The sequence below is a fragment of the Lipotes vexillifer genome, unplaced genomic scaffold (assembly GCF_000442215.2).
Source record: "Lipotes vexillifer unplaced genomic scaffold, Lipotes_vexillifer_v1.1 scaffold444, whole genome shotgun sequence".
Lineage (NCBI taxonomy): Eukaryota > Metazoa > Chordata > Mammalia > Artiodactyla > Lipotidae > Lipotes > Lipotes vexillifer.
In genome coordinates, this window is record NW_006793488.1 from 1,978,017 (window position 1) to 1,990,553 (window position 12,537).

General features: G+C 41.5%; 1 protein-coding gene across 1 annotated transcript in view; it reads right to left on the minus strand.

Annotated features, from left to right (window-relative positions):
• Positions 1-12,537, minus strand: part of CAGE1 (cancer antigen 1) — a 49,448-nt gene that overhangs the window by 14,186 nt on the left and 22,725 nt on the right. Inside the window, exons 5-7 of the mRNA XM_007466410.1 lie at positions 12,178-12,327; positions 10,195-10,305; positions 7,643-7,750 (exon numbers count right to left, since the gene is read on the minus strand). Coding sequence (XP_007466472.1) covers positions 7,643-7,750; positions 10,195-10,305; positions 12,178-12,327 — 369 coding nt within the window. The remainder of the gene's footprint in view (positions 1-7,642; positions 7,751-10,194; positions 10,306-12,177; positions 12,328-12,537) is intronic.

Consider the following 12,537-nt stretch of genomic DNA (forward strand, 5'->3'; position numbering starts at 1 on the left):
GCCTCTTAATGATGTTGAGTATCTTTTCATGGACTCATTTGCCATCCATGTATCTTCTTAGTGAAGTGTCTGTTAAAACCTTTTTGCCCATTTAAAAAATTTGGTTGTTTGTTTTCAAGGAGTCTTTATATGTTCTAGATACAAGTCTTTTATCAGATCTGTGATTTGCAAATATTTTTTCACAGTCCATGCCTTGTCTTTTCATTAAGAGCTCATTATTTTAAAGTTAAAAAAAGTATTTCAAAATAGAAGTGTTTTGGAAGACAGTCTATTAAAGTCAAATCACTGGAAAAGTCTAAAACATTTTTCTGAAAGCATGTCAAAATGCACTTTTTAATGTAGACATAGAGAATGGACTTGAAGACACGGGGTGGGAGGGGGAAGCTGGGGCAAAGTGAGAGTAGCATTGACATATATGCACCACCGAATGTCAAATACCTAGTGGGAAGCAGCCGCACAGCACAGGGAGATCAGCTGAGTGCTTTGAGATTGCCTCGGGGGGTGGGATAGGGAGGGTGGGAGGGAGGTTCAAGAGGATATGGGGACATATGTATGCATATGGCTGATTCACTTCGGTGTACAACAGAAACTAACACAGCATTGTGAAGCAATTGTACTCCAATAAAGATCTATTAACAAAAAAAAGGCACTTTTTAATAAACAAGGTCTAACAAGACCTCCTCCAACCCCGGCGTGCCTGAGGGCTGAGAGCAGGTGTGGCAGCGCTCTCTCCCAGCCCCCCAGTCCCCTTCCCTGAGGGGTCTGCCCGTGAGTGCCAGGCCGTGGTGCAGATGCAGACCCACAGAAGTTGGGATGGGCCTTGTCAGTCATCTAGGAGAAGCAGGTTCCAAGGGCAGGGTGGAGTTTGGTGGAGGAAGAGCACCGTGCCTGGCCCTGCCCAAAGCAACATGCACTTGACCGTAGTGGAGGAGGAAGTCCTCTTGGAAAACTGCCCCCCTGCACTGTGAGAACAGCAGGCACTGAGAGGCAGCAGAGCAGTGGCTGCTGGTTTGGGAGGAGGTCTGCTGGGTCCAGGCGGGCTGCTCAGATGTGAATTCCTGTAGAGGAGGAGTTCCTAGATTGGGTCCCCTCTGTGGTCCCCTGTATTATAGATTTGTGGACATAGTGCCATGTTGATAATATATGGACTTGCCCCAATATATTATAGGACACTGAAATCCAAATCACTAAAGAAAATGAGGTCAGCATATCATGTATTAGTTTCCTGCTGCTGCTATAACAAATGATCACAAACTCAGTGGCTTAAAACAATGCACATTTATTACCTTATAGGTCTTGCTTAGAGGTCTGACAGGTGTCTCACTCGGCTAAAGTCAAAGTGTCAGCAGGGCTGGGTCCTTTCTGAGGCTTTAGGGGAGACTTTCCAGCTTCCAAAGGCTGCACACATTTCCTCAGCTTGGGTACCTCCCTGTCTTCAAAGCCAGCAATGCTACATCTCTCTATGACATTGCTGGGAAGATTTCTCCACTTTTAAGGATAGTTGTGATTAGACTGGGCACATCCTGATAATCCAGTATAGTCTATCTTCACACCTAAAGGTCCTTGATTTCATCATGCCTGCAACATCCCTTTAGCCATAATTGCTAGCTTCCTTGTTTCATTAAGGGATGCAAAGTCCCTTTTGCATGTTCCCAGAATAGGGCATGGACATCTTGGGAGGCCATCACTTGCCTATCACACCCCTGAGGGGGCACTGAGGGCTGCTGTGACCCGAGGTACAACAGCCTGGCCTATACAGTCAGGGTATCTGGCTCTACCTAGTTCATGATTCCAGGTTTCCTAAGAGGCTTTTGCTTGTCTTACACTCTGCTAGTGTCAACTCACAGAGAAAGTGTGTCAAGGTAGCTAGGGGGAACCTACTGTATAGCACAGGGAGCTCAGCTTGGCGCTCCGTGATGACCTAGATGGGTGGGATGGGGTGGGGAGGGAAGTCCAAGAGGGAGGGTATATATGTATACATATAGCTGATTCACTTCACTGTACAGCAGAAACTAACACAACATTGTAAAGCAATTTTACTCTAATTAAAAGAAAAGAAAAAAGTGTGTCAAGGTAGAAATAATACCATGACAGCGATGCATCAGTCATCATTATGAACAGTCCTGGAGACTGGGATATCTGAAGGCTGGCTGATTGATTGATTCCCCAATTCTTTACACAAAGGTTTTGAGATTGAATATATGCGATAAAATATAAATGAAAAATAAACAGGGCTTCCCTGGTGGCGCAGTGGTTGAGAGTCCACCTGCCGATGCAGGGGACACGGGTTCGTGCCCCGGTCCAGGAGGATCCCACGTGCCGCGGAGCAGCTGGGCCCATGAGCCATGGCCGCTGGGCCTGCGCGTCCGGAGCCTGTGCTCCGCAACGGGAGAGGCCACAGCAGTGAGAGGCCCGCGTACCGCAAAAAAACAACAACAACAATTAAACCAGAATGTACAGAACAGATAAAGAACAACAGGCGGATATGAAGCCAGTTAAGCCCCGAGCTACAGCACCATGCTTTCAGAACTAAACTTCCCGGTAGCCAAAGCAAACAGGAACCTGGTCAGTTACAGGATTTTCATTATTCATGCGATGAAAACACACCTGTTTCTGAGAAAAGCTTTCCCTAGTAGGCCTGAAGTCTCAAAGGATGTTCTCATCCAAGTGGCACTCAGGGAAGCAGCAATCTTTTTACAACAAATGGAAAAAGATGTTTCCTAGGATTGTTGAGGGCATAAAACACCAAAACACAACTCAGTAAAAGCAATTCTGTGAGGGCCAAGATAGCGTGTTCCAAGCAGCAGCTTTCTGGTAACAAACATGATCCAGGTTGTGATTCGATAAGTATTGAAATGAATATATGAACAACACGCACACAAAAAATGGAATAGAACAGGATAGAATAGGAAACTGTGTTTCTTCTGTGTGTGGGCATATAGATATCTGATCAAGATGTAAAATGTGTTTTTACTGCAGGTTACTGCTAGAGGAATGACAGAATGGCACAAATAACCCTTCAGAGATACAGGAGTCCTTACACACGCTCCTCCTAAGAGCTGGTCGGCAGATAGATTGAGGTTATATCCTCTGAAAACGGTCTGCAGCGCAAATATTGTTTCTTGCACTGGCTATAGAATAGGATTTAGGGAAATCAGAACCAGGAAGGTGAGGAATAGGGTCAGAGCATCAGAGGAATGCCCAGGGAGCTTGGGAAAACAAGGAAATAGGTGGTAAGGTTGACATCTTCTCTGGAAACCGAGGAGCTGGGGTTCCACCTGGTGGGTCAGTCCTCTCACCTGTATGACCTGAATCCTAGTGAACCCAGACCCTTCCTCAGGAGATTGGTCAGTAACACCAATGTAAAGTATACTCAAGGTGATACTGTGTCCAAATCCAGGAGCTGGCAGGTATGGTTCATAGTTCAGAGGGATCATGAGACAAGGGACTATGGTTATTTTCTTTTGGAATACTTAGAAAAATTTTCCTAGAGTAGTAATTTTCTGCTTTACATATTTGTTGTTTTCTTAGTTTTATGGCTCTAGGACATAACATGAAAATAAAAATTATATATATATATGATGCTTCCTTCTGAGTATTTCTTTTTAAGTTAACAAACTTCTAATTTTAAAGGCTACCAAAATAATAAATTAGGTAAATGGGTTTTTTGTTTTTTGCTTTTGGCTGTGCTGGGTCTTCGTTGCTGCGTGCGGGCTTTCTCTAGTTGCGGCGAGCAGAGGCTACTCTTTGCTGCAGGGCACAGACTCTAGGTGCATGGGCTTCAGCAGTTGTGGCACACGGGCTCAGCAGTTACAGCTACGGGCTATAGAGCACAGGCTCGGTAGTTTTGACACACAGGCTTAGTTGCTCTGCGGCATGTGGGATCTTCCTGGACCAGGGCTTGAACCCGTGTCCTTTGAATTGGCAGGCGAATTCTTAACCACTGCACCACCAGGGAAGCCCAAATTAAGTATGTAATGTTTTATGTAATGTTTTATGTAATATATAGAGTGCTAAAGTGTTTTATGTAATATATAGAGTGCTAAAGTGAAGTGGTATATCTTAGGATAGTATTTTAGCTTTTTTTTTTTTTTTTTTTCCGGTACGCGGGCCTCTCGCTGTTGTGGCCTCTCCCGTTGCGGAGCACAGGCTAAAGATGCGCAGGCTCACCAGCCGTGGCTCACGGGCCCAGCTGCTCCATGGCATGTGGGATCTTCCCAGACCGGGTCACGAACCCACGTCCCCTGCATCGGCAGGCGGATTCTCAACCACTGCGCCACCAGGGAAGCCAGTATTTTAGTTTTTAATCTTCAACTATTCTACAATAATGGTTAAAGGATATCTTCTATAATACTGGTTAAAGAATATCTTACTTTTTATGTGTATATGTATAACTGAATTGCTTTGCTGTTCACCTGAAACTAACACATTGTTAATCAACTATAGTCCAATATAAAATAAAAATTAAAAAAAGACTATCTTATTTTTATTAAAAGGTTCCTATTTTACAGAAGATGGGATCTAGGAGGAACTTGAGGGGTCAATCTTATTAGCCCCCCTTGAACCCGGAATGTCAGCAGTGTTAACTGGACTCTTGCCTCTCCCCTCTGACCAAATCCCTGACTTTGGTGTACCTTACCAAGGCCTTATAGGACCAGGAGACAGTTTGTACTTGAAATTTAAACATCCAGCTGGCTAGAGCCAGCAGGAAGGCAAAGCTGGGGTCCTGTCTCAGGATGGAGGAGGTCAGGAGGTTCCTGGAACAGCCAACAAGATCAGAAATTGTGAAGAACCAAAGGCAAGGGGTCAGAAGGACCACAGGAGCTGTACCTGAGAAAGCATGAGAAGAGGTGCAAGCCACCAAATTTAACTCTGGCAGACCTAGTCTTCCTGGCCTAGAGTTCCTTGGAGAATGAGGAGTGAGCCTTCTAGAGCACACTTTGGCATTTCAAAAGCAAAGAACAAAACTAAAGCCCTTTTTACTCTGGAAAATTCCAAAACACATACAAAAGTAGAGAGAGTAGTATAACGAACCTCCATGTACCCATCACTTAACTTCAACAATTATCAACATTTTTCCAGTATTTTTTCATCTGTCTCCAACTTCCCTCCCCCCACTCTCACTCTGCCACCTTTTAAATTTCTTGGAGTATTTTAAAGTAAAGCTAGCCATCATGTTAGTTCACTCATAAACACTTCTCAGTATGTATCACTAACAGACAAGAGCTTTTAAAAACACAATGATACCACTATCACATCTATTAAAATTAACAATAAATTCTCAATAGCATCTAACACCCAGACTGTGTTCGGTTTTCTGCTGCTATCTCACAAGTATCTTTGTGAAGTGGGTGTGTTCAAGCCAGGATCTACACACGATGCGTCTGCTTGATTTGTCTCAAGTCTCTAACCTCTGAGTCTAGAACAGCTCTTCCTCTCCTCTCCCTCCCCTTCCTTGTGCCAACTGTTATGGATTAGAATTTCTCATGTTCTGGATTTTTATCATGGTCAACTTAATATGGTTCTTTATCCTGTCAGCTGGTCGTGTGGTCTAGAAGCTTGCTTTAAGAACAGGTGGTTCAGGTGAGAACACCTCACGCACAGTGCCCCGTTCCTTCCTGCATCCCGTCAGGGGCATGTCTCACCTTTCATGTGGTTGATGCAGATGAGAGGGCTCTGGTGTTGGTCATTAACAGGTTCCTATGAGCCTTGAACTTACAGGTTTTGGCAGCCATTGTAATTGCCTGGATTCCTTATTTTATTCAGGGATGCAAAATGTAATTTTCTGCAGGTGTGTCTTCTCTTGCTTTTAATAGCTTACATTCTTCCATGAAGACCTCTCCCTCATCAATTATTTGGTTTCTCTGAGATACGGTTTGTACAAGAAAGTCTGCAGCACATGTTAAAAGCGACATAGTGTGTCTGAGCGCTTCCGTTTGTGTCCTTTTCCTCACTCCAGCTTCCCACCCGGGGAAGATTAAGGTCCACTCCCATCCTTTTTATGCCTGAAGCACTGAAACTGGTGATGGAGCCAGAGCTTACCACGTGCCCTCCTCTCATCCGCCCACTAACAGTCCGGTCACCGTCCTCTGTGCTTCTCCCACCAGGATGCCATCGGTTCCTCCTCTGATCTCCTCTGTCAGATGCTTGTCACTGTATATCTCTTTTTTAAAAATGTTCCCTTTAGTCCCCGTAAATAATTACCTATGTATTGCATCTACTTTTCTAGGTTCCTTGGAAGCAGGACTCATGTTTGTTTGTTTTTTTAATAAATTTATTTATTTTTGGCTGCGTTGGGTCTTCTTTGCTACGCGTGGGCTTTCTCTACTTGTGGCGAGCGGGGGCTACTCTTCATTGAGGTGGCTTCTCTTGTTGCGGAGCACGGGCTCTAGGCATGTGGGCTTCAGTAGTTGTGGCTCACAGGCTCTAGCGCGCAGGCTCAGCAGTTGTGACACAAGGGCTTCGTTGCTCCGTTGCACGTGGGATCTTCCTGGACCAGGGTTCGAACCCATGTCCCCTGCATTGGCAGGCGGATTCCCAACCACTGCGCCACCAGGGAAGCCCAGAGCTCATGCTTGATTTATCTTTCTATCTTCATAGCGACTAGCCCTGCTTAACCTTTCGTGGGAAGTCAACAATTACTTATTTAATGAAAAAAATGAACAAATTAGAAAAGAAGAACCCTTTAAGCCCTCACCACGTTGGACTTTTTTTTCTCTCTTAAAGATGAATGGGTATGTAATGAATTTAGTACAGAATGCCGATTTTAATTATTAATTAATTTAAATTAGTTATTTAGTTTGCCAGACTGCTCGGCTCACAGGATCTTCGTTCCCCGACCAGGGTTTGAACCTGAGTCCTTGGCAGTGAAAGCACTGAGTCCCAACCACTGGTCTGCCAGGGAATTCCCTGATTTTTAATAATTCAGAAATATGATGATAGACTTCTCTGTTAAAAAATAAATTATGTTAACCACTTTTTAATTAAGGTGGGATCCAAATGGGCTGTAACTCTCTAAATACCAAGATATTTTTATGTTCTTCCTACGTATTTTTTCTGTTTTATCTGCCTTTATCTTAAATTTTCCAGGTTTATTGAGATATAATTGATATAACACTGTGTAAGTTTAAGGTATACAACATGTTGATTTGATACACTTATACATTGCAAAATGATTACCACTATAGCTTAGCTAACACCTCCATCCCCTCACATAATTACCATTTTCCTTGTGATGCCTTTATCTTTAGATGCCATCTAAAGTATGAGTGCCATTTTCCAAAGCACATCCCTTAATCATGATTGCTGTAGATACCTGCTGCTATAAGAATAGTGGTAGCATATGCAACAATATAAATGTGCTCCATCCACTATGAAAAACTGCACATATTTGAAAATTTCTGCATTTTGAAAGGAAAAAAATCTGATTAAACAGAAATCAGGTGGGACAATATTTAAAATTTCAAAACCTGAAAATGTAAACTTCAATTGTATATTTTTGTGGGTGAATAATGCTGCTACTACGCCAGTGTGTGACCATTTCAATGCGCAAAATTTTTGAAGGTTGATAATTTCCTGAACTTGTTAATAAAATCGTGTTGAATATAAAAATGCTAGCAAAGCAACAAAAGGTGTTTCTTACCAAGAAATCAAGCTCTTCATTTAGGTTGTGGTACTGATCCAGTTTGGCTCCCAGTAAGACAGGTACCTCTCTGACATTCTTGGCTTCATTTGAATCAAAGTCTGTAACCTGAGATGAAATATATTTGTACTCACTTCCAGTATGTTCACACTCCTTGGAACATTTGACAATGAATATGTTATTAGTTTAACCATCAGAGAGATCTCCAGTGGTTTCAATAACAGATGTGTAGAACTTGGAGTCAGAATGACTTCAATGTTAAAAGTATCTAAAATTGTATTTTTGTATGTTAAAGACAGTACATAGTGAATGTTTAACTCACCTCAGTAACCTGATCTTGAAATGATTTTTCATTAGCAATTAACTCTCTGAAAGCTGTGATTCTGTCTTTATGTTTCAATAGCTAAGGAAAAAAGCATTTTCTATTTCAGAGAAGGAGAGGAAATAAAACTACATTCCATAACATTTATAATAAAGTCACCAAACCATGCACAGTCCAATCCCTGGTCTCCAAAGGTGTCTTGTTTTTAAAGCTCTTGTGTAGCAGAAAGTTCACACAGCAGGCCTGAGACTGCTGTCCTTAGAAAGGCCTGCTCGCCAGACTGCCCTCTGATTGGCATCTAGGAACTTGGATTGTGGGAAGGTTTCCATCATTTCCTGATATGAAGGCTCACTGTGCCTAACCTATTTGTACAAAGAACATTTATGCTGAACACCCCTTTCCTTCGGGAGGGTCTGGAATTTTGGTACGTGGCAGGCAGAGGGCACCTACCCAACCAGCCTCTAATCAAAACCCTGGACACTCAGTCTCCAATAAGCATCATCGGGAACATTTCACGCATGCTGCACAGGTCACTGCTGGCAAAAGGAAGTGCACCCTGTGTGACTCACTGGGAAAGAACTCTTGGAAGCTTGGATCTGGTTTCCTCTGGACTTTGCCCTATGTGCATTTTCCCTTTACTGATTTTGCTCTGTATCCTCTCACGGTAATAATACATCATAGTTGTGAGAACAACTATGTGCTGAGCCCTGTGAGTCCAGTAAATCATTAAACCTGAGTGTGGACTTGGGATCTCCAGAGAGCTTATCCTAATATTCAATTGTTTTTATAGCCAGGCTATTAAAATTCTTCTTTAAAGAAAAAAAATTAGCCAACTTTTTCTAGATGCAATTTATAGTCATTTCTTCTTTGTTCATTTGTTTGTTCCATGTAATAACAATAAATCGTAACATTCAATATTCTAACTTCTCCAAATATTAGTGAGGGCTGCACAGAATATTTTTTTTTTTACTATGAACACTTTCCAAAAAAGAGGAAAAACTTTAATGGACGCCCATGTAACTATTATCCAGTTTCAACTACTAATAGTTAACGGTCAGCCTTGTATCATTAATACTCCAGCCACTTCCTCCTCCCTGCAACTCCCTTCACTGAATCAAATTACATGCATCATATTATTTCATCTGCCAGTATTACAGGAATGACACAGAAATTTACCAAGAGAACATAAATATCTGAAATGGAATTTTTGTAACATCCTGCTCGAATCCTCAACTGGGCTTATTTCTGAAGACTGGTTTAAGAAGTGGAGGCCAGTAGTTTCTCTGCATGTCTGTTTATTTCTTAGTCCTTTTCTCTAGAGGTTAGCTAAGAGACAGAGATTCTGGAGAATACCTGCAACAAATCTTCTAACCACCTCAGTTCAGAGAAGTCATTTCCTGATAATGCAGCACTGAAATTGAATCCCAGATTTAAATACGTTTTTATTCCTTTAGCCAGATAAATTAGTCACTTCTGTATTCCTTTCAGATTAAAAGCACACACCTTCACGTCCTGTTATCACTTTCTCTGTAAAACTGACTCTCGGGCTTCCCTGGTGGCGCAGTGCTTGAGAGTCCGCCTGCCGATGCAGGAGACGTGGGTTCGTGCCCCGTTTCGGGAGGATCCCACATGCCGCGGAGCGGCCGGGCCCGTGAGCCATGGCCACTGAGCCTGCGCATCCGGAGCCTGTGCTCCGCAAATGGGAGAGGCCACAACAGTGAGAGGCCCGCATAACGCAAGAAAAAAAAAAAAAAAAAAAACTGACTCTCTTCATTCTCTCTCTCCATCTCTGCACCACTACACCAAGAAAAGAATGATTGAAGAAATTCCAAGAGCCTCTTCCCTTACCCTTGTCCCACTTGAGAAATAAAATTTGTTTTCAATGTATTCATTATTCCAAATGATAAAGTTTGTAATCACTATAGAAATGTCAAAATACGCTCTTCTTCAGGAATCAGTAGTACCATACAAAAGTGAAAAAATAATCATACCAATATTTTGGTAGATGAATGAGATTTTCTAATACATACTTATGTTATAAAACAAGTCAAATGTTGAACAGTGTATCTCCTTAGTGAGGGCCAAAGTAAAGCTAATCTTGTCCCCCAAAATAATTCTTTAAAAAAATCCAAAATTTTAGGAGCCTCTTTATACTTTTACATGACCTTTTTCTTTGTCTTTTTTTCACTAAAAATGATACAATTTTTAGAATGAGGAATACATACAGTACCTCTTTATCTAACTTTTTCTTTTTAAGATGAAAACTCTTCAATTTTTGTAGTATGATATCATTAACTTTCTCATTCTCTTTGAAATGTCTGGCATCGGGATTGGTGATGTCCTAAGGGTAACATTTTGAGAAGCTATATTAAAAAGTTATCAGTAAAGCTAAAAGGAGGAAGGAAAGAACACAAATGAAATAAATCTCCCTTCCAAAATAAGTGGCTAAACAAAAGGAGATAAAATCATATTGAACTCAATTCTTCAATTACTCATCATAAGCCATCTAATAAAGGGTTAATGTGGAAAGACTTCATATAGATTCACACTTGTATATAAATTGTTATTGGGACAAATCAGTATAGTCACTGGGAAGTTAATAACTACATATGCTTATATACTTATACATACATCTGCTCTTAGCCTAGTCAGTTTACAAATCCAAATTTTAGACAAATTGTTATACCTGACACCAGAACAATCAGACATCCTCAACAATACTGAAACTCTAGATATTTCAGTGGCACCCACATTTCACAAGAATGAAGATACTTGTACCAATATAACCAAAGAGTCAAAAGTGCATGCATTACAGTCAGACTACTTGGGTTTGTATCTGAGCTATCAGTTAACCATCTGAGTTCTGTCACTTAACCACTTGACTTTGGACAAGAAACTCAATAATTCTGAGCCTCGGTTTGTTTTTCCGTGTTAGAAAAAAAAAGTCTGATAATGTAAAAAATGGTGTGAGAATTGAATGAGATAACCCATGAAAAGCAGGGTCAACTTAAATGCCTCCAAGGACAGGTTGGGAAGTCAGGAAATAGTTTTTGAGTGCCTGGTAAGGGATTACCCTGCATTAGGCAGAGGGCATCTGACATATTGAGTCTCTGATCTTGAAGGCTTAAGCAAACAGATATTTGTTTGGCCTGGGATGAGATCTACTAAGAAGAGGGCTGATGACTCACTCCCTGACTGAGAGGTCTTGTAGAGAAGCAGCAGCCAGCAAATAAGCCTGAGAAAGAACAGCAGCCTCCAGTGAGACGAGAAAAGCCAAGCAAATATAAGAAAGCAGATGTCTGAAGGGGCAAGGTGGGGTGGAAAAGGTTACAGCAAAGAGTTTGTGCCATATTCAAATTCAAATATTAAAGACAAAACTTCAGGTGGATACAGTCTATGGGCCACCACTTTGTGATCACTGCTAAAAATGCTTAGCTTGGTTTCCAGCATTCAATAAATGCTAGTGTGCAGCAAATTTTAGCTAAAAGAAAGTAGGAATAACGGTTGTGTTGGATCAGGAACATCACAAACTCATGTCCCCAAATTTTGGCTCAGAGGAGTGCACTGAAGCTCAAAGAAACGTACAATGATCAGAGGGAAGAGGAAGAAAGAGAGCTCAATAACTGAGAAGCTATCAAGCGTCATATATGCCCTTAAAAGGTTCTCTCATTCAAATGTAGTGTTTGCAACCTCCCAGCGCAGCAGCACATATCATTTCAGCTAAGGCTGAGAAAGGAAAATTCACTTGGCCAGGTCACACAGCAGTGAGGTGGTGAAGCCGTGCCTTGAATTCACCAGACACTAACTTCATTTTTCATTCTACTAATTAATGTACACAGCTCTGCACTGCCCGACCCCTGCCCCAAAGCTGTATTTTTAGATCGGGTAAACAGCTCATTTGTGTGAACAACCTCTCATCACAGGCTGCCCCGAAGCCCAAGACTATTACTCTGAGGAAGTTTTCCTGAAATGTGGAAAGCACTGAGGGAAGGGTTTTGCCTCAAGTTTTTATTTTTTTAATCTTATTATATTATCTTACTATAGATTTGTGGGAATTAGGTGTTGAAGAAAGAAAGCAGCAGTGGGAAGAAGGAAGGGCTGATTGGTTGGTTTAAGGATCTGTATTTTTACTTCCATTTTTTTTCTTTCACAACTTAATTGTCCAACCTTGATATTTCTTCTCCCAGTAAAAAATATGATTTTTTATAATTACCTGGCACATGAGAAGTTGTACCATCAGAGCCAGAAGATTGCGAATTTTGGAGGTCAGCTGTGAAGTTCTTTTCACGTCTGGGGGATTTGGGCTCTCTCCTTCACAAGGTGAGTGATTCAGGAACAAATTAGAATGTATCATCTTTGCACCCTACATATACACAATTCAGATTTGTCACAATAAAGACAAAGAATCTGGATTACTTTTTAGGTAAAATGCTGAATAAAATACCACTCTTAAAAACTCAGAGCAGTGGTTCTCAAACTTTTTGATCCTCAGGATGCCTTCATGCTCTTAAAAATTATTGAGGATCCCCAAAACTTTTTGTTTACTAGGTTATAACTATCAATACTTATTGTA